Genomic DNA, 23,153 nt, shown 5'->3' on the forward strand with positions numbered 1-23,153 from the left:
ACTTTGTTTTAGCGTGAACGAAATATCAAAAGCAGGGTTTACTAAAGCCCTTGATTATTATTTTATTTTTTAGACACAGAGCTAGAACAGGATTTTAATGAATATTTGTAGAAGTTATCGATAGACAATATGATAATGAGAAATATGTTTCTCCTTCAACCATTATGAAGATACCTACCAAGACTAAGTCACTCTTCCTAATTCCTAATTTCCTTCTTTTTTATGCGTATTCAATATATCTTCTCCCTATTTCTGTTAGGAAAATAATTCGTTTTTTGGATTTTTTGGTCCCATAAAAAAAAATCTTTGAGATGTGGGAAATTGATCTTGTTTTATAAAAATAATGAACTTTTTAGCAAAAAAAACAAATTTGTTAACCAGGGCTCAGGAATTTGGTCTGATCAGATTTGAAAAGAAAAAATCCCCCCCCCCAAAAAAAAATATATATATGTATACAGTGTGTAATTTTCCAATTAAGATTATTTTTTAAACCGATTATTCTTGGGAACCCATGGTCATACAGCTTTAAAAACTAGTTTATCAGATTCAGCAGACAATTTTATATAAGTTATGTTTACAAAGCTGTTTATAAAGACCATTTCCGCAAGAAAAAAATCAATTTAAAAAAAATATATCAGTTAGGGCAGTTTTGTACTTTAGTGCAGTATGTTTATTGGATATAGGTAATATTGTTGAGCTCTATACATTTTCAATAATCAAAGAATCTTATTGAATCGCATTCACAATAAACAATGTGTATGCATTGGTAAAAATGGTTCTTAATGGATGCATTTCATTTAAAAATTTGTAAAATTTCGTTGGTGTTGTTGAGTTAAAATAATCGATTTGAATCTAGTTACAGGATATTTGTTTACTTAAGTATTATAGATATAAAATATACTTTGCGACAATATTTTACAACTTTTCTATAAGTTGCCTCATGGTATGAGTATTTTAATTCCAAACATGTTGCCAATGAATTAAAATTTTCCATTGGTACCGCGTATTACTCCTCGCATGTATTTTGATGTTTCTATTCATTTTTATTGTTAAAATCTTATTTTTTAATATAAAGTGTAAAATATATTATTATCTAATATACTTTTGTTATTCATTATTCACAAATAAGACAACTTACTTTACCTATTTATAATTTTGAACAACAAAAACTCTGAATTAAACTCTAAAAAATACGACATTATATTCATTATTCCTTAATTTCTAGGGTTGATGTGTTTTTATTTAAGCATATATCTAGTTTTATAAATTATATATGTTTGATATTTTGTATTTACTACTCAATAGTCTGTCCATCTGTTGTTGTCATATTATTAAATTTTTTTTATGAGATTGTGATGCAACACTTATATTCAATTATGTACAACTGAATGACAATTTCTTTGTTCTTAGTATAAGGATTTTGAGAAAGGTTAAAATTAAAAATATAATGTACACTGAAAGAAAAAAAAAAGGATTAGAAGAACAAAGTTACAAAAGAGTTCAAGAAGTCTGGAGGGATGGAAACACCAGCAAGGAAGAAGGTAGATCCATCTGGGTACAAAATTGGCTTTCGAACAATTTGCAGATGTTTTAGTTTGAGGACATATTGCCCCCTAGCACCCGGGACTGCAATCCTTTGAGTATTTCGTGTGTGGTGTCTTGAAGAGGGAGTCCAACAGGCGTGCTCACAACAATTTGGCTTCTCTGATCGCATCCATTATTGAGGCTGTGAATAATATGAATAAAGATCAACTGATCAAGGCATGCAGTGGGTTCCGCGCCAGGTAGGAGGCCGTGGTTGAGGTTAAAGGTGGTTGGATTGTACGATTAGGTTTATGGAGGGTCCCTACGTTTGTATATAAACGGATTTGTGAATATCTCTACTAATTTAAGAAATAAAAAGGTTTATGTCCCCTGTTCTCGAAAATTCTTCATTGTAAAACCGCACCCTGTATAAATATATATATAATGCTCTGACTTTGAAGGTTTAAGAATAAGACGATGTCTTCAAGGATCGATCTCGAACATCACTACTCAAAGAAATTTTAATTGCATATTTTTCCATGTTTAGAGATGTGGTTTATTTGCATATTATGTATAATTGTGTCTAATTGTTGAGGTGTGAAAGTCTAGTGCAGCTGGTAAATGCAATTTAATTAGCATCCAACGGAAGAATAAAGGCATACTATTTTTACTAATAAATAAAATATATGTTGCGTCAACATAATAAGAATATTGACTAAATAGCAAGACAATATATACTTTTACGATTAATTTAGTTACTTCATAAATACATTGTAAGAATGAGATAAAAAAACCGCAACACCTTATTCACTTCAAACAAACTCTATAGTTGTACACACAATTAAAATACCAAAACGTGTTTCCTTTTCAGACAAAAACCAAAATATACGGGTTTTTTTTTTTTAATCTTTAAATTTTATTATTTCAGGAAGTAATGAGCGTTGTTGAGAGTAAAAAACTACATCCTAAAATCAAATTGACTTATGTATCTCAGTAAAAGCGTCCACAAAATTATATTTTGGGGAAGACTTGGTTTTTGTAATTTTTTGGAAATAAAAGTTCAAAAATTAAAATTTTAGAAAACAAAAGATTCCAAAATTTTATTTTTTTTTTAACTTTTTTTTCAGAAATAAGAAAAAAAAATTAAAAATCAAAGTTATTCAGCAAATAATTAATTTTTTGCCAAAAAAATATTGTTCAATTCAAAAAAAGCTTTTCATTATAATTAAATTTTTTGGAAAAAATTTCAAATATCAAATTTGTGGAAAAAAATTTCAGAAATTATATTTCAAATATTAAATTAAAAAAATAAATAAAAAAGTCTACAGATACTCACAAAAATATTAATTTTTTGGAAAAAATTTCAAAAATCCAAAGCTCTTCAGAAAAAATTACAAAAAAATTAGATTTCAAATATAATTGGGGAAAAAAAATCCAAAATATTAAATTTTTTGTAGAAAAATTTCAGAAATCCAAAGATATTTACAGAAAATTCAATTTTTAGGATTTTTTTTTCTTTTTAATATTAAATTATTTTATTAAATAGCAAAAATTCCTTATATTTTTTTTTAAGAAGAGGGCTACAGCCCCTCCAGCCACACTCTTCAGACGCCCTGCTTAGGTTGTTGGAAAGATTGGTCATTTTTACGTTTTATATTACCTTAAACTTGAACTTTGACCTCTCAAAATTTAGAAGACCTTTACTGTACTATATATTCGCTTTGTCTAAAGTTTAATCAAAATCAATTTTTAATTTTAGCTTCTATCCAAGTGAAGAACAAAGAAAGGCCAAACCATTACCTCCGCTCATCTTCGTTGTTGAAATAACAAGCAGATATTTGAATTGAATATAATAATTTTCTTGTATATTATTAATCTTTAATGCTCAATCTAGTGATGTGCTACAAGCGAGAATTTTTTTTAAGGAACTACAAGCATTACTCGTTAGTCACTCGAATACTCATTACTGCCTGAACACTCAATACTAATCCTAAACTTTTTACTCCATAAAAACTCGACAGTCAAAAAAATCATATTTTTTTTAATAAAATGTGAAATGGGCCTAAGTTTTTAGACGGCAAAGTAATTCCAAGCAATGTCGAGTACTGCAACTAGTATTTCAAAAAATCAAAAAAGGATTATTTTTAAAACGAACTAACTTTTCTACCTGTGGGAATATATCAATTCTAATTCTTGCAAAGCAAGGAAGTCAGTCTAGGAAGATTTACATGTTATAATGGACTCAAAAAAAAAAAAAAAAGGATCCCAAATTTTGAGGATTTCCGAGAAATACTTGGTTTTTTATGCTCATGGCAGAACACTGGCTTAAATATATAAAAAGGATAGAAACACACAAAAAAATGGAATCGAAAATTCTTGAAAACCAGATTTGATCCAAAAAAAAAAACACACACTAACTACAAATTAATAATCATCACCTTCCTATAGAATATGGAAATTACAAGCTGTTGAATTGTCTGTAATACGAATTTAATAATAATTATAGTCATTTCAAACTATTTAAAAAAATAATATATTTCTTATTCTTATATAACATTGTGATATAACAAATATATTCAAGACTTTTTTGTAATTGAAAGACAAATAATTAAATAATTATTGTATATATGTATAATTCTATAACGGAGTATGTATATAATAATAAAATTATAATCACAATGGGGACACTCCGCGGCAATACAACCAATGGGGATTATCCATATATTATATCCGAATTAGCTCCAAGTTGGTATATGCAGTTTACAAAAAAATGATTTATATTTTCCACTATGTTCCACCACATTCGTAGGGTATTGTTAGTGATAGAGGGGTCTGGGCCAAGTAGATACATATGCAGAAGGCTATTTTTATTTTCATCATCAAATGACGTTTTTTTAATATACATACATTTTTTTAAATAGAAAAAGGTTCATTCTTTTGTAAATTTATTCATAGTAAATATATTTATAAGGATTTCCATCATGATAAGGATCCGAGACAAGTGTCCCCTATGCCCCCCTTAAGCCGCTCGTTATTGGACCACAAAAAAATTGCCTTGAAACTGTCTGTTACTTATTTTACAGTGGTTTTATCTAGTGTTGAGTCGGTCCTCATTTATTTGGTGCAGTGTAGTCTTAGAAGTGATCCTGTCGTTTTAATATAACATTTGAGAAATTCCATTTTGGGACCGGTGGAATGGAACATTTTACTTGGTTATATTTAGTGTTGTGTCAGTCGTTATTTATTCGGTCCATTCCAGTCTTAGGATCGGTCCTAGAAGTCCTTCGGACTGTTAGTACTAAAACTGTTTAATAGAAGGATATATAGAGTTCAGAAACGTCATCAAGGACTCAAATTAATAAGTTTAAGGACTGATACACAGGATGCCACCGGACCGGACCTAGACTGACTGTTTTGATGGGACTCAAGTCTTAAATGAGGACCCACACAACACTAGGTACATGATATATTATATTACACAACATAACAATTATAAAAAGGAAAGAAATCCGCAATAACATCACAAGGGACTGAATTTAAATCGTTAAAGGATCGACAAGTGTGACGGGACTACATTGGACTGCAATCCTAAATAAGGACCAACAAAACACCACTTCTACCTATCACTTTTATTTTAAGAGGCGTAAAATTTACATCGACTTTTACATGCTTTACAAAGTAGTATTTACATCTAGTAAAAAGAAGAAGCTAATTCTCAGATACATGATTATTTTTTCTGTAATTTACTGACATTTTAGCCTTGACTGCCCCATATTCCAAATCCTATAATCATTCCCCCATAGAATAGGAGGAATCATATGCTAATTCATAGTGTGCTAAATCCTGAGAGGAAGCCCCTGTATGACTATTGTAGTCAATGTAATCTAATTGTTGAGACGCATGAGAGTAGGAGTGGCATGTTGAATGGTTAAAATAATACGAGCCCTCATGCCCTTGTTTCAACTCGTCAGACTCGTGTTGAAGAAGATGTGGCTCTGGTTTTGGGTTGTCCGAGGAGATTGAGTTATTATGCCCATTGCTACTACTGTTGCGGAGATGATGCCCATACGGCCAACAATGCTGAAAAGGAAAATAAATAGGAATTGTAATTTTATATCTGGAGATGAAGAGGTGAAGAGGGGGGGGGAACATAGAAGCAATTATCAAAAAAATACATATATAGTTACCATTTATCAATTCAACACCTTTGTTCAACTCATTTTTCAGAGGGTAATTAATAATTAATTACCATGATGTGATGAGAGTAATGACTCAACAATTACTCATGATGTGATTTTTCTCACATATGTAGAGCATACCCATGTTAGACCTCATAACCCAATAATACTTCTTCTTCACTTACTCCTCCTTCTACAGGGTGCAACATGACGATCCCCTGATTCTTTTTTTTAAAGTGATCAATGAAGGAAGATTGGAATTAAATCTCCAATATGTAGATGTAGGTAAAATAGACCTTGTTTATTTTTGCTACAAATAAAATCTTAGTGAGATCCATCCGAGTTAAATTTGCAGCTTTTTCCGTACGGGAATTACTTAAGGGACAATTCCAATGCAGGTTGAAGTCAACCTGAAAACTGTCAACTGCATTAGAAGCGTCCAGAAGATGAAAAATAACTGGGGGAGGCCCATGATACTTTGGTCTCCTCTTTTTTTAACAGGGATACTATCTAACTGAAGCAAATACAGTTCACAAGATCAAGTCAAACCCGTCATGAGTCATGCCCAACTTCCATCACAATAACGTAGACCTACAGCAGAATGATGGCCATTTCACTGCTGGAGTCAATTTGACATAACGTTTCCTTCATGATGTAACATATACAACAGTGGTCCCAAAAGTACCTGGTCTTACTCTTTAACACTAGAAAATAACAGAGGGTTATTACCCCCCCCTAAAACGACGGTGGATATCAAAAATGATGCCCATTCATTTTTTAATTCATATCTTAACTTGCTTTGAGCCTTTTCATACACAAATGTAGAAAATACAAATATTTTGTAATGTCTGTCTAGGTAGTGTTCACTATATCAACGAAACGATTTAATTTTAATTTTTAATATTGTTCTTTGTGGTTAGTAAAATGAATTATGAAAATTCAAGAATTTATGAACAAATGCATCAAAATATTAAATTGAATCCCAAATGGTTATCAAAAATGATAACCTAGTCGTTCTAGTGTTAGAGAAATCGCTGTTTTAAAAAGTATACAATCAAATTAGCATGTGTTTCAAGTTTGAAGGCCCCATGTTGTTCTGTACATGTTTGGCAGCCCCCAATACTGAACATTGTTTGAGAATTTGCAAGAATGAAGAAAATTAGTGATTGCTATGTAATACAATAATTTTATTTGAAAGGCCTGAGCCCAAGCAATGGAAAAGCTGAACTGAATTCTACTCAGGTATATTCTACTGCATCGTTTACATAAGTACAATTTTGACCAATTGAGTTGAAACGAGGCTAGAACAAGCTGCCAAAACGAGCATCGTATTACTAAATTAAATGAGATAACGACTCCAAAAATTGTAAAGAAAATCCATATAGTGGCAGAGGCGGATCGTTGACTGAACGTTTCCGAGCTGGCAAAAACGTGGTACATCGTATATTATAAGAAAATTTGGATACGAGAAAGCTGTGTAGAAGATGGGTGCCACCTTTTTTAGAAACACTTTAGAAAAAAAAGTGTCAGAAATCAGTTTCAATTGAGTTTTTAGTCAAGTTTCAATGCAACAAAGTAGAATTTTTTCATAAAAATTATCTTTAAAAAAAAAAGTTTATAGAGCTGACAACTGGGAGTGCCCTTTTATTTCTAGGGTTTAAAATTTGACCTCCACACTTGTAAATAATCAAGACTTTGTATTTTGGGCATGTATGGAGGCCAATGTCGGGCACAAATATTATCTATCGATGCAAAGTGGGAATGGATAACTTTATTCGAAGGTCATATCCTCTATTCAGGGCCAGGTGAGAGGTCATCATTGTTGTCAAGGGAGATCATATTGAAATTTAAATTACCACATAGGCAAAGTTTCTTATACTTTTCTTGCACATCAGATTCCAGAAATTGATCATAATACAATGTTGTGATGGAGCCTATATCTTATGTGACACCCGGTAGAGAATGAAGAGGATGTATTTGAGTACCTATTAGTAAGCTACCTTACATAAACGGAAATATCCGGTTCAAAACATATTTGTGAAGGAACATTGTGTATTATTTTTTTGTGAAAAAAACTGCATTGAACAGAACAATGATGTAAATCAAGACTCAAGAGTTATCTACTCCCTCATCAGTTGATGTACCTAAACGTCAAACGTTGACAAGTTATTTCACCTCTTTCTCTTGTTTCTTCTGTCGTTTTTTGTTATTCTTGTAATTTGATGTCTTACACTAACAAGAGCATTTAATTTTTTCATACACTTTTTATTATTGTTTTTTCATTTAAAGGAAATTGTATTTATCTTTAATACGGATTTGCAGGGAGATAGAGAGAGAGAGAGTTTGACTTGTGCCAGAATTTGACACCTTTTTGAAATATGTTTTATTGAAGATTTGTTTCCACTTAGATCTCATAAAGCTGCTATTTTAGATGTACATACAACTAAAATATTCACATTTTAAACCTCTATTGGTAAACCTCCTTTTATGACTTGCTAAAAACAGAAAGCCCCAAAAAGCAAAGCGTATTTAAATATAGGATAAACAATTCAACAATTATTCTGATTACGTCTTTTAATTTTGTTTCATTCTTTAACTATTACATTCATTTTGCACTCGTAAATATCAACTAATACGCTAAAAATACTTGTAAGAATATAAGAACACGAAAAAAAAAATCCTTGTGTTAAAATAAACTTAACAGCATCACTTTGGGGTTTCTAGAAGGAATAATACTCTGGGAAGAAAAAGTTTGTGAAAAAAAAAACCGGAATATCATTTATTTTCCAACTACCTATGGCTTAATCATCAGGTAACACAGTAATTCGACTAATGAAAGGAAGACAGATTCAGGTTCAATATGAGTATAATTTATTTTTTTTTAGCTTGATCATAAAACCTCTTTACAGACTTTGAGCAGTCTTGCTCTTAGATTGTCCGATTCATTATCCCATCACTAGTTTTTTTGTTTTAATCTTGAGGTTCATAATATCCCAGTTCACTAACGGAAGGTTAATAACAAGACTCGAGGCTTTTGACTCTTGCTCCATTGCATTTAAACGTATAATATTGCATCAGCTCCACATCTCCATATCTCTTAATCTTTCATCATCTTATTTAAATGATGAAAATGAGTAATTGTATAATTTTATTTTTAAATGTAATTTGAGGAAATCTATTGAGTTCAAAAGTTGGTGTTGATGGCTTTATTCAAAAGTATTAGTTCATTTAACTCCAGACCAGGTGTAGATTAAAATGTAGACCATTGTCTTCGAAGCCACTTAGCTGTAGTTTGAGAAAGTGCGTGATGAAACTTTTTTAAATAATGTTTAGATAGATGAGTGCTTGTGGAACTAAAATGGAAGCCAACCAAATTTGGATCTCAATGCTCATGTATCCAGAAGGTAATTATCTTCAACCAACTGAACTTCCTCTGAAATTCATGTTCAAATCTGTACCAATTTTATTTTATACCACGCAATTTCCTCTCCAACCGGTTATCAAATTAAAAAAATTAAAGATAGATTCTGAAATCTTGATGGATTCTAATTTATTTTATTGAATAAAATCCCCTCCAGTCTCAATTACATTCTCTATACGAGGGTAAAAGCAGGAGCAGGGATTTGCTACTTGGTCGTTTGGCAAATCCTGAAATTCCTTAATGATCTGACTGATGAGTTCATCTTGCAACCACGTATAAGTAATAGGAATCTAAGTGTCTTTGATTTTGATCAACACCCGGTAGCTCGACAAACGTATTGACTCATCACCATTATCCATTCAGCAAAATGACAAATGAAAGATCATCGCGTGTCTCTTAGAAATTTCTTTTTCCCCCTCCTTCAAATATTTTGTATAATTTCTAAGGATGTACTTAAAACAGAAATAACAATATTATGCAGTAAAAGTTATTGAAATGTCAAAGTATGTTAGAAAAAATTGTAGATTTTAAATTTTTTTGAGATGTTCCATATGGACTTTTTTTTAAATGAGGTATGTTCTTTTGTATGTATGTATGTACATCCCATGTAGCTACAAGAAATTCTACTTGACTTAGTTTTTACACACTGCATTTATGATGATTTGTTCAAAGGTGAATGAATTATATACAGTAGTTTTACCTACGTGTAAAAAGAAAACCCCTCCCCACAAAAATAATGCCTTAGAGATATACATACAAACTACCATGATGAATGACGATCATCATCCATCATGGATCACTTTCATAGTACAGCTTATATGATCGATCTACTCTCAAAATTACAAATACCAGTGGACTCATTTGTAATAACTGTAAATAGTTTTGTGAACGGTCCTTATTTAGTATTGAAGACTACAGTCTCGTTCAGTTCAGTCCTGAAGCGCATAATCTTCGGTCCTTGAAGATACGAGTTTCCTTTATTGATAAATGAAGACGGAATCAATACACACTCCAAGGGAGTCCAAGAGGATGCAATCAGTAGAGGTAAAGACTTGAGCTCGAGACTTACTACTTTAGTTCAACAAGAGTCACCTGACCCAAAAAAGTATTTGTAAGGGAGGGGAGGGGGTATTATATATTTGTATACATTTTTTTTCTTCAGAAGCTATTATCTCTCCAACAACCAGTGATCAGATTAAAAATATAAAACCAGATTCCCAAAGCTTGATAGATTTGGATTTATTTCATATAATAAAATCACCTCTAGCCTCAGTTACAGTCTCTATACGAGGCTGAAAGCGTGAACAGGGCTTCGCAATTTGGTCCCTTAGTAAATCCTGTCATTTTTTCTTGATCCGACTGATTAGTTATCTTTCGTGTTTCAGGAGATTCGGTTGGCTTGTCGTTCGATCGAGTATTACAAATAATAATCCATCGGATTCAAACCGATGGATTCGGTATGAATCCAATTTACAAATCCGTATTACAAATATCAATCGGATTCAACCCGGCGAGACGAAGCCATCAAAATTGTCACTTCGATCTTACAATGTTTGATCCATCAAAATCTTTTTTAGAGACATCCAATTCCCTCCTAATCTTGCACTTAGTTCCAGAGTTCGAGCAATTGTTACGTTCTCGCTCCTGCCTGGAATTCCAAGGAGGGCTCCGTGCCTTTCAAAATATGTGGGACTACAAATTTATCAATTGATTATGTATATATATATATATAATTTTTTTTTCAAATGGTGCAGGTTTGAACAAGCTTTTTAAGAAACAAAAATCAGCTATTTAAGATGAAGGGAATTAGAGAGTTCTTGATGGCATGGGATGTTCGATTTTTTAATATTCAACGTTGCCTCGACAAAATAATTTACCGAAGAGAGCTGGCCAAATTGGTGGTATATATATTTTGCACAGCCTGAACAAGGTGGAAATGCACATGCCCCTATAAGGAAGAGAGGATTCTAATGGCTCAAAAAAATCTAGGATAAAATGATTGTCTTCTGTTAAAATAACGATGGAATTATTCTCTTGTTTCTTATTATGCTCATATGTCAATCCATGAGTCCTTTTCCAATATGAATCATTCATTATTTTTCACACTTTTGATAGTAATACATCTTTCATATTTTGATTAAAAAAATTGAAAAGAAACATGAATTTTAATAAACAATAACGACGTATAGACCACATTTATTTATTCAGAGCGTTAAGATCAAATCATTGGATTTCTTAAAAATCTCTAAATTCTCAAAGAGGCAACATTTTTCGGGAGATTGCTTTGAAAATTAGCTTGAGTTGAAAACATACATGTAGAAAAAAATTTATGTACTCCTATCAGAGTCTAGATCCAGGTCCATTTGTAGGAGCAGGCATTATGAGGTAGTTCCTTGATTTGTTGGTCATTGTCTCCTTGATGAAGGCAATTAGAGAGTTCTTTATGGCATGAGATGTTCAATTTTAGTAAGATTCAACGTAGCATTGACAAAATAATCCATCAGATTAATATCCGACCTACAAGGGGCCATATTTCCTTCCCAATGAAGATATAGTAGTCCTCACTCAGCAACTTCAGCGACCTGTGTGTGACATGAAAAGATACTGAGTCTTGTTGCCACACCCAAGGCAGATCGCCAAGGAGTTTTTGTATTCAAAAAAGTACAATGTCCGTATTATTAAGGACAAAAATCATCGTCAGGACGCAACGCCTTTCCTCCACCTTAAATTCAATCTCCCTTATAACTTAGGACAGCTGTTGCAATGATGTCCTAAGCTTTACTAAAGTTTGTTGACAACGTTTCTGCCGAATACAAAAAGAAACGACATCAAATAGCTTCATCATAAGAAAATTGCTGGTGCATACAAGCACTGATTTGATCTAAAGGCTTTGTATATTAAGACACATTTTCTGAGGCAAAATGTATTTGTAAAATGTTGCAAGACGATATGGTTTAAGGCAGGGATGTCCATCCCACTTAATGTGTAAGTTCAAGGGACTACTTGTTCCCACGTATCTAGTATTTTTGGCAAAATTGTCACAATATCATCAAAACGCGTAGAACGCGCATTATACGTGGAAATATTAAAAAATATTTCCCAAATTAAGGAATTTTGGAAAAATTATCGCTCTGAGAAAAAAAAAAGAGGTAATTATATCAAATAATTAGGCAGCGGATCAATAGCAGCTTTTCCTTGAAAAAATATATTTTCCTACTTTAAAAATAAACTGTATATTTGATTATTTAGTTTTTGAAGGCATTTTTCATGAAATTTAATTAAATGCCATCTGAAGCCCATTAAAATATTTCAAGTGTCAATGTAGCCTATTATATTAAAAGGTTGAACATCCTTGGTTTAAGGCAAAAATGGCTTGAGACAAATGATTTAAAGTGAAGAAGATGGAAATACTTGCTTCAAAATTCAAATCCTCTACAAATCAAATATAATTGAAAATAATCAGACTCTCATTTCCCACGTAAAATTATAATTAGCAATACCCTGAGACGTATGTTCACAGGATGAGCTGACAACACATATTTATAATAAATGATGTTTATGAAACAAAGTGTATGTTTATTTATCTAAGAGTTTCTTAACAACTCCTTCAAAAATCAAGCGGAATGGACGCATCCCTCAAAGAAAGAAAAAAACGAATGTTATTTATTAATTTGTTATTTTTATTAATGAGAATATATTGTAAACAATTTGTTACAAAAAGGAGTTGTCCCTCACAATGGAAAGATAGAGGAAAAGATTTAAGGAAGAAAATAAAAGCATCTTTTCTCATATCGCTATTTTCCCATCGCTTGTCCAAAAACTTTTTCAAGATCTATATGTACAGGAAACTGGGTTTGCAAGAGTAAAAAACTTAGGAAAGTTCGATGGCTATCATTCAACACGTAATGACGTGCCTCGATTATAGCCTCCAATCAGATTTTGAAGGTGATAAAGGCACTTTGTGCTGGAGGGGGCGCTCTCACTAAAAAAATTACTTCCAGTTTCCTTTCAAAATGGTCATTCCCTCAAATTCAGGCTCAGCCCATAAATTTTAAATTTCAATAAAATTAAAGGTGGTGTCAGGAGCATTTGCAGGATTTTTTTTATTTGTTTTTTTGGGGGGGGGGGGTGCTTGATTTTGAAAAAAAAATCAAAGAAAATTAATTTTTCTTCAGATAAATTTCAAATATTAATTTTCGAGAATAAACGATTCAAAATCTACACAGTTTACAAAATATTTTTAAAAATCCACAGTTATTCACAAAATATTAAGCTTTTTGAAAAAAAAAATAATATATATGAAATTTTCGAAAAGAAAAATTCAAAATCGATTGCTTTACCCATAATATTCGACTTTTTGCAAAATATTAAATTTTTGCAGAAAAATTTCAAAGATCCATAAATGTTTTGAATTTTTTTTTTGAATTTCCTAATAATGAGCAAAGTTCCTTAATTTTTTTTAGGGGGGGGGGAGAAGCTACGACCCTCCACTCAAACCATGCAGATGCTCCTGGACGTGTACGACAGACTTTACTCTCATCATGCGCCAAAAAACTGTAGTCTATTACTAGCATTGAACGAAAATTTCGAGGACATTGGTTTGGAATAACGCGGTATTTCATCATTCAAAGAATACCTATGTCACATAGGCAGTGTGGGATAGGGGATCGTTATAGTTGTTAAAAAATATGATATTGGAAGAGGACAATACTTTTTGTTGTTGCAATCCCAGGAGTTTTTTATTTTCCAAATCTGTGATGATTATTCTTTAATTATTGAAGAAAGAACATGAAAATATACTCGTAAAGAATTACAAGTCAATGGCCATTAAAATTAATAGTTTGATCGGGAGTAAAAGAGTAAGTCCTTGTTTAACTCGGAAACGAATTGCGTAGGAAATTGCTGGCCTCTTTATGGCGATCCTTTTTTTTGCTTAATAATGTATATAATTAATCAAGTACAGATGGAGTCGGTATTATTGAGCCGACTCCAATACTTTAAAAGCTACCAATTCTTTGCCATTCCGATGCATCGGTAATATATACACAAAAACAGTGATGTGTCAGTCCTTATATAGGACTGAAGACTGTAGTCCGTCCAGTTCAGTCCTTAATATCAGTTCCAAAACTTATAAAGATCCGTCCTTGATGACGTCACTCTTCTTTGTTTATTCTTTTTCCTAATCAGTTCTAGTACTGACTGTCCGAAGGACCAACAGTCTTAAGGACTTAGAGGATCGGTCTTAAAACTGGATTTGACCGAATAAATAATGTTTGACACAAAACTACACAAAAATACTACCCTACAAATCACTCACTCATTTACTAGTGAACAGCAGTTCTCTCCATCTGCTCCGTGATTGTATTGTGTCCAAGTAATACGCTGTTTTCTATCTGTTTTTATAGTTGTGGTAGAATTGTTAAAATTGACTTATATTATCTCTATATTATGGGCATTTTAATAATGAATTAATAGTTATTTGACACCACGTAGATTTTTTTTTTGTTTTTCTTTCATTCCTTATCTTGTTATTATTTTTATTATTACAATTATGAATGTGGTTCCCCACCAGCAGGGGGTTCTCAAGAAAGCTTCTTCAAAAAGGACAAGAGTTTTCCCATCCTGATAACTTATTATTGTTTTCTTATGAGTCAAATAATATGTTCAATATTGTACAATAATTATGTATTTCTCAGACTCAAAAGATAGTTTCATGTAGTGTGACGAACGGTTCTATTTTTCCCTGGATATGTAATCTGCTTAAATCATGTCCGGCCTGTCAGTGGACTTTTATATGAATTCATGAAATATCAAGTTTTATAAGGGATCAAAAGGTGTGTATTCAAATTGACTTCAATAGAACCTTGATTTAAATTACGGAAAGACAAAAGTCGAAAATAACTTTATCCAAAAATACAATAATCTATAATACTTTAAGCTTCAGTTTATTCATTCCAAAATATTAAGGCATCTCTATAAGGGCCATCTTTCTTGAAATTAATAATTGTGTCAATTAGGTTGAGTTTCAACGTAACTGATAAAGATTCAGTGACAGACGTGTATAATTTTGAAACATGCCCTATGGACAATTATTTTTCAGGGGCTGCAAAACAGATAGGGGCCATGAACACTTTACTATTGAATAACAAAGATAAACTAAATACTAAAAAATATATTAAGTACAATTTTTGACTAATATTTGGGAGAGTTAAGGTGGCCTAACAGTTGTCAATTCGAGTTAAATATATTTATTTGTCAAATAAAATAGTTTGTATCACGGCAATAGCGGCTTACGAGCATTCAAACTATCCGAAAGTCAGTTTTTTTTTATTGTTTCTTGCAGAAAAATAAATATTTGTGAAGGGTACAAAAAATTAATCCAAAAAGGAACAGTCTTATATTCAATAATATATGAAATTTAGGTCAACTTGTTAAATCATGCAAGCTTCTATTTACGAAAAAGGATTATATTGGTATACATCAAGGTCTTGAAAATAATGATTCTGTGAAATACGTTGATGTATTCGCAAGAAGGCATGATTTATCCACTAAACTATTGACTTTGTATTCACTCCATTGATTTAATTCAATGACACAATTAAGTTAAAATTAAATAATGGGGATTTGGAATTAATTAAAGTACATCATACTTGGATGATTTGAATTATACACATATATATATGAAAATTCTGGCAATAGTGATGTTATAAACTATGAGTGGTTACGTGTTTTGTCAAAATCTGCCTGTCTTGTCAAGCAGTCGGTACAATACATCAGATATAAAATTCTAGCAAGCCCGATGACATGATGGTATAACCTTGTATGTCTATTAGCCTTGATATACATCTATATATGATGAACACTTTAGTTCTAGAGCACACACTAACAAAAATCAGATACAATATACAAAACGCCTACGAGAGTTACTTAGACTATTAGCTACAGATGTTTGTAATCCACAGTGTTAGCTTTAACATACATAATATAACAATATTTTACTTCAATGGCTACCTGTACTACTATGCAACAACATTTTAGGTAAATTGTATCATGTATAAGGTCAATAAAATAGTTGTATATCCTTAAGATGTAAACATGGTAATACAATCCAAGTTTTTAGACCTGGGTTTGAGATATTTAGATGCCTACAAAAATGTACTATCTTGTGCACAAATTATTTAAAAAAACTGATAATATACTGATTAGATTATGTGCATAATGTTAGCAAAATTTGAATATAGTACCTAGTATCGGATCGGTCTAATAAAACTAAAAAGAATGCGGACCTATCAGTCCGATCCTAATAACATCAGTCACTCCTAGGACGGATCCTCGTTAGTCTGTTATTATAACTAAAGCAACAGCTGAAATGACGTAGTTACTAACTTTGGTCATTCAGACGTTCAACAAAACCTCTTTCAGGATAGCTGAATTTTAAAGTAGGAGGCGATTCTCTAGAACTTATTATTAGACCTTCATTTTTTACTTCCTTTATTCAATCTTAGCTATGAGAATGGCTATAAAATAGCTATGACTGTAGGAATATAGGTCCAAGGTATTGGTTTTTACGGACGTTGAGTCTTAGGACCCATTCTATAATGATAGTAACCCAAATATTCAAGCTTTCCTACAGAATGGATGTTTTTGCTGGGTTAACGTTTTTTCAATATATATTTTTTTTTTTTTTGACATAAAAAAAAGTATATTTTATAATAAAAAAAGTCATCTAAAGTATTTTATATAACATTCTGTCAAATTTTTTTTATAAGATAAAAAAAAGTCATTTAAAATTGTTTTTGAAACAAACAAAAATCCTTGCCACGGCCTTTGTTGCATAGCCAAAAGTAATCAATTAGTTTCCCTTGAATTACGTCACATACAAACATTCGTAGTATATAACGTTCTTACATTTGAACTTAATTATTTTATGATGGGGATTTCATCTTTTTTAAACTCAACTTACTCCATTAAAAATATTCAATCTTTTCCAGGAGCTATAATAGTATGTGTTAAACAATAAAAAACCGTACTACTGAAATGGAGTTTGTGTTTTTGTGCGTGTGATGTAATGTTTAAATAATCCTTGTTCCTCTCGGACAAAAAATAAAAAGGATTATCTTGTAGCAAGATGACCCTAAAATAACATGTTGTTAGAATATGATAATATCTTATGTATTATCTTTTGGCACGTCTATGGGGGGGGGGTTATTTTGTGTAAAAATGGTCAAACATATGTAGATAGGTACTACCAGAGGCAATGTTAGCTTTCATATTTTGATGGACTTAGTCCCAAAAATGATAATCACTCTGACATATAATTACTTGTATAAATAGGTTTATTTTTTAAGTATATATACAGGATTGTTCAGATATGCGTTGACGAATAGTGTTACCAAATTTGTGTTGTAGATTTAAAAAAAGTTTAATATATTTTATAATGTTTGTTTTTTTTAATTGGTCCGATGGAGGTGGATTCAAGTATTACTATTACAACATCTGACCTAGGAATACACATTCAAGGCCCTCAATGTAAAGTCTATTTCTTTCTCTGGGAACGAGGGGGCACGAAGCTACGTACATTGAGCTACGTCATTCCAATAAGGTAATTTTTGATTAAAATTCAGGATGTGCTAATGTTGGGAGTAGACAAGCTAATTTATGAAATTTCGGTTCTGTAACTCAACTCAATTCTGAGGCCTTAAAGATGAAAATAAATAGCATTTTGATGAATATTTGATTAGGGATATTTCGTAAACAAAAGCATCGAAATTTTTGCAAATGAATGCCTCAATATATCTGCATGGTGGAGACTCAAACCCTGATGTAACATTTAATTATAATTAAACAATGACGTCAACATTAAAAAGTGTGATGGAAGTCAAACATCAGTCGTACACGTGTTATGGTATAACCTTGTATTTCTATTAACCTTGGGAGCAACAAACAAATTGACGCGGCCTTCATTGTCAAGAGCTAGCAATTTGTTCTTCGGCGTATCAAAGCTGTTACGGGTTGAGAAGGAGAAAATGTTGTTGACTAAATAATATAGAAATATATAGTATTGAAACAGATCATCAATTGGTATTATTGACCTTTGTATTTTCTTGATTCCCTAAAAATCACGTTTTTCTCAATTTAATCCTTCTACGCAAAGTTTAGGATCCCCACAATGTAGTTTAACTTTTTTTTAAATAGTATTAATTATATGAAATTAGTGCTAAAATAATCACTAAATTATTTGTCTACATAAATAAGTGTGCAAGGGATATTGAGACAAACTTTATATATAAACTTGAAAATCTTACAGTATTTTATAAACTGGGGAATATATATATATATATTCTATCAATTCACTCTACAATAGCTGAAATAAAATCCTACCTTAACAGCACCCTCAAGTAAAGTTTTGTCACTTTTTCTATAAGCTTGCCTTGAAATAAACTTTACAGAGTCATTTTGTATCCTGTTTGGACGCATTCTACAGATTTTTGAGGGACGTCGAAACTCTGTGATCCCTACTGCAATACCTTCAAAGAAAAGGAATATCTTTTGTTGACACACTAAGTCGTCATACAAAATAAGCATTGGCCAAAGATTATAAAAATAAGTTTTTTTATTTGGATACAAGTCCAAATAAAGAAATATTTTCTTATTAAGAATGTTATTCCACTTTTCAATATCACATAAAAATACTGAGAAATACAATATTTTTGCTATGCTTCAGGTTTTTAAAAGGTCATATTCAAGTTTTCATTGAGGTGGTCAAGGCAAAACTTGGTTTTTTTAATGGTTCTAATAAATACAAAAAAGGAGTTTATAAATTGTAATTGGTATCATTTTCAAATGTGCACAAATGAGATCAAAAAAAGAAAGAAAAAACAACTTCTAGGAATGTATCTTACCTTTTTACCGATTACCTTTAAATGTTTGGTAACTTAAAAAAAAACTACTTTTTTTTGTTGTTAGGAAAAAATGAGTCAAGTCATAAAAAATTTCATGGTGTTTTTTTTCTTCTTGAAGATTTGTTTAATACTGTTATTTTTTGTCTTTGAAAAATTGGACGTTTGCTGTTAGAGTCATTAAAATGATAGGAATAGCTATGAGGAAGGAGTGGGATTAGAGATTTTATTGTTATATGTAGATGGGAATCAGAGCTATCTACTCGCATTTGCTACTAGAACACACGTCCTCTTACCAAGGACGACTTTTACTCAACTTGAAGTTAAATACCTTAAATTCGAGTTGAATTCAATGTCAAAGACGCGGCGAGCCTTGACTCCAACAACTACGAATGAAGGATTTGCAGGACTTGGGAAGAGGATCATGCAATAATTCAATACTCCATAATCGACAATATATTAATGAGGTAACTTTTTTTACTATTTCAGTACAAATTACTAGAAGTTGAGTGCTACGTTACACACTATGAAGTTCAAATGCCAAGAGTACAAATATAGCTCATAAATACACAATAACCATGTATTTTTAATGGATCAAAATGAAATGATCATATCAATATATTAGAGTCATCCATCTTGTAAATAATTCATGCATTTTAAAACGAAGAAATTGCAACTTGTACGTAGCATACAATTAAAGGAAATTGCAACTTGTACGTAGCATACAATTAAAGGAAAATGACTCATTTGGAAAAGGAAATATGTGTTCTTTATCCAAAGTGTCTTGTGTTCCAAACCCCTGATTCTAGCAGTTTTTGTACTATTAATTACGACTCTTTTTAGAAAGTATTTGCTACAATAATTACATCAACAACTTTGAGTGACAGTTGTCATTTTAAAAAGTGCAATACAATTAGTGGGTTACTAAAATAGGTCACTTAGAACTGGGATTCTAAAGGGATGACTTACGTAGGTTTGCTATGAATCAGGTGCAGTGGGAGGGCAAGGTGTAGAACCACAGCCCAAATGAAATAATTTTTGTTAATTAACGAAAAATGGAATTATAAAATAGTGGTTAATTTTTTTTAAGGGTTTCTTTCTTTTTTAAAATGGTCATTTGACCAAATTATATACAAGTCCCAAAATATAATCCTTTGGACGCCCCTGAGAAGGGATTGGGGATTTGTAATTCTAATTTTAGATATAACTAGTGGAAAGTTCTATGGATTTCGAACTTTTATTCAAAAATTTGGACACGATTTATCATTTAGTATCGTATAATGTTTTGAAAATAAAAGATCAGTTACTTCATATATATTAAATATATTTAACACTAAATAACATTTTTATATATGTATATAGCCTCTTCTACACTCAACAGTTGAAATTCCAATGCGTTAATCATCCCCCAAATACAGCCCATAAGGGAACGGGGGGATTGGTTTTCGTATTTTTCTTGGAAAAATTTAAAACTATTCAAAAAAAAAAAAAAAAAAAATTGGAAGAAAATTTTAAAAATGAAATTTGGAAAAAATTAATAGTTAATTTTTGGGATATTTAGGAAGAGCTTTTTTCAATGCATTTAATAGAAATGGCACAAGTCAACATCAAAATAATTTTCGTGGAAAAAGTTTGATACTTGATTTTCGCAGTATTTGAATATCATAATTAATTTATTACAATTATATGTATTTGAAATTAGCATTACATTTTTTATGAATAATAATTACTTAAAAGTGCATTTCTTATATCACAAAAATGATTATCTAAGAAAAATGGCAAAAATCATAATTATCAATTAATCCAAAAAAAATGAAGTATATAATCCTTCAAAATATAACTTGATTTAAAACAATTTATTGTGAATTTGCCATTAGCAATTTAAATACTATCTTCTAAACGATTTTTTTTTTTTTTTTACTGACATGTATAAAAATAAATATTTTTGTACAAAAAATATAAGTCGAAGTATAATAGGTTATTGTATAGGTGGGTAGCAACACGTTTATTAAATATATAAATTAATAATTATTTAATATTTTAATGTTGAGGCCTACCCCTCAACTTTGATGAAAGATCATGTATATGTAAATAAATGGAAAAATCAATCTAATTTTTTTGACGGTAAACGTGAAATTCAATATCTATGTAAATGAAATTTTTCTACTTTAAGTCACTATTAAAATGTGTCTCTGTATAATAACTATCAAAAAATAATCCTCTGATTTAAATCAGCAATCTGTCTTCGTTCAAATATATTCTCCTGTAAGTTTATCATCACTAATTTTAGGACAGACTTTGAAGAGTTGCAACACTTTTGCTGTTGGTTAAATTATGGGAGCTGATTTGACTGATTTTTAACTGAAATTGTTAAAACTGATATAACTATTGTACCAGGTGGCAGTTTTTTCAAATGTTACAACTGTTCCTAAGCCAAAAACAGCTGTAATTGTATTTAAATGGATAGGCGTTAGAAATTAAGAAAGTTGGCATTAAACCCTTCAATTTTACTTTAACCTTTCACTTATTACAGGTAATGTTTTATAGCTGATTAAGATATAATAATATTTGTATTATAGGTCACTGATCAGTAGTATTGATTGGATATATATACTTTTAAACACCTATTCCGCGACCTGCTCTGCCTTAAAAAATTTCAATAAAATAATAATAAGCAATGCAAATCAAATTTCAATTACATTAATTAATTATTTGCAACAGTGATCTTTCTAGCCTCTTTTGGGGCGCTCAAGCTCCCCTAAGAGTGTCTGAAGTGATCTCTAAACTGTTTATGGTAAATATAGTATTATAAACAAATGTACATAAGTGATTGTAAGTCATTTTTGGGTCAAAGACTATTGTAGTATAAAAGACTTACCAAATTAATTTTGGAATCATGATCAAAGTATGACGCAGTGGAAGGGGAGGCTGAAGAGTCCGAAGAGCCTGGATCCTCTAACAACACTTTTTTTAAATGCGTTATATAGGATGTAGCGAGTCGTAGAGTATCCAATTTGGAGAGTTTGGTATCCGGAGGAACCCAGGGTAGTGTTAATTTGAGCCGGCCAAAGGCACGACTCAGGACTCTCATTCTTGTACGTTCCCGTGCATTAGCAGCTCCACGAGGAGGAGGTCTCTCTCCTGGGATCTCATCTTCCTTCTTTCGTCGCGGCATTCTTTCTTTAGACTAAAAGTCTTTGAACTAAGAAGTTGTTAAGGAAGAAGAAGAAGAAGAGTAGGAATGATTAATACATAATTGAGAGTTGACAGCTGAATTCCCGCACTGGTGTTTGAAATGATGAAAGCGGAGAAAAGTTTTTCCCTCCCCTTCCTCCTTTCACATGACAGACTCTAGGAAGTAATGTGCTTCGTCCTCTTTAAGAAACCACGCCTTTGAAGACTCTTTCATTGGATAGTCTTCAATGTACATGTAGAACGTATTTATGTGTATTTACGCTAAGTCCGATCCGTGTCAAGATGCCTCAAATATAACTTGGATAATCATTGAATATCAAAGAATTCACATTCATTTTCGTCAAAATCAAAATATATTTTTTTAACTTTAAAAAAAAAAACAATATCACGTAGCTTTTTCCAAAATAAATCCCCGAAATGTGGCCCCTCAACACAAAATCCAGCTGAAAAAGTGGATTACATTTGTATTTTTCGACACATATTCGTCAATTTGGATCAACAAATTACTCCTTTTAACCCTCTGGTAACACCCCAAATAGCACTTCAAGTAGACAAAATTGATCGTCACAATAATGAAACAATGAGAAATTAATGGCTTTACTTTCAAAGACTATATCGGGCCTAAATCATGTGGCATACATCAAACAAAGGTTTTAAACTATAGCTTTAATACTTGGGTAACTTAAATAATCCCAGAAATTTGAATATAAAGCTCATAATTGATCCAAATATATCAAAGATATATTTGGATCAATGTAGTGTTTATGAGAAATGAAAAAAATAATTAATTTTTTTTTTTCTTAATTTTTGTTCAAGATTGTTTTTATGTTAACATACCACATTTGAATTATAGTATATAGCTGAAATACGTAGTACATACAAATTTTTTAGATGAATTGATGGAGTTTCTAGGGACTTATGATCCAATTTAAGGGA

General features: G+C 31.4%; 1 protein-coding gene across 1 annotated transcript; it reads right to left on the minus strand.

Annotated features, from left to right (window-relative positions):
• Positions 1 to 4,040: 4,040 nt before the first annotated feature.
• LOC121130446 (uncharacterized) lies at positions 4,041 to 22,235 on the minus strand. The gene is made up of 2 exons (XM_040726192.2): positions 21,901 to 22,235; positions 4,041 to 5,604 (listed from the first exon to the last, which is right to left on the minus strand). Exons 1-2 carry the CDS (start codon positions 22,195 to 22,197, stop codon positions 5,314 to 5,316), a joined length of 588 nt encoding a protein of 195 aa, XP_040582126.1. The 5' UTR covers positions 22,198 to 22,235; the 3' UTR covers positions 4,041 to 5,313.
• Positions 22,236 to 23,153: the final 918 nt, after the last annotated feature.

Source organism: Lepeophtheirus salmonis, chromosome Z (assembly GCF_016086655.4).
Source record: "Lepeophtheirus salmonis chromosome Z, UVic_Lsal_1.4, whole genome shotgun sequence".
Classification (NCBI taxonomy): domain Eukaryota; kingdom Metazoa; phylum Arthropoda; class Copepoda; order Siphonostomatoida; family Caligidae; genus Lepeophtheirus; species Lepeophtheirus salmonis.

Coding starts and splice junctions, on each gene's coding strand:
- LOC121130446 (XM_040726192.2), bottom strand. CDS start 22,197: ATGCCGCGACGAAAGAAGGAAGATGAGATCCCAGGAGAGAGACCTCCT. Junction 5,605..21,900: donor ATGATTCCAAAATTAATTTG/GTAAGTCTTTTA, acceptor TTTCCTTTTCAG/CATTGTTGGCCGTATGGGCA.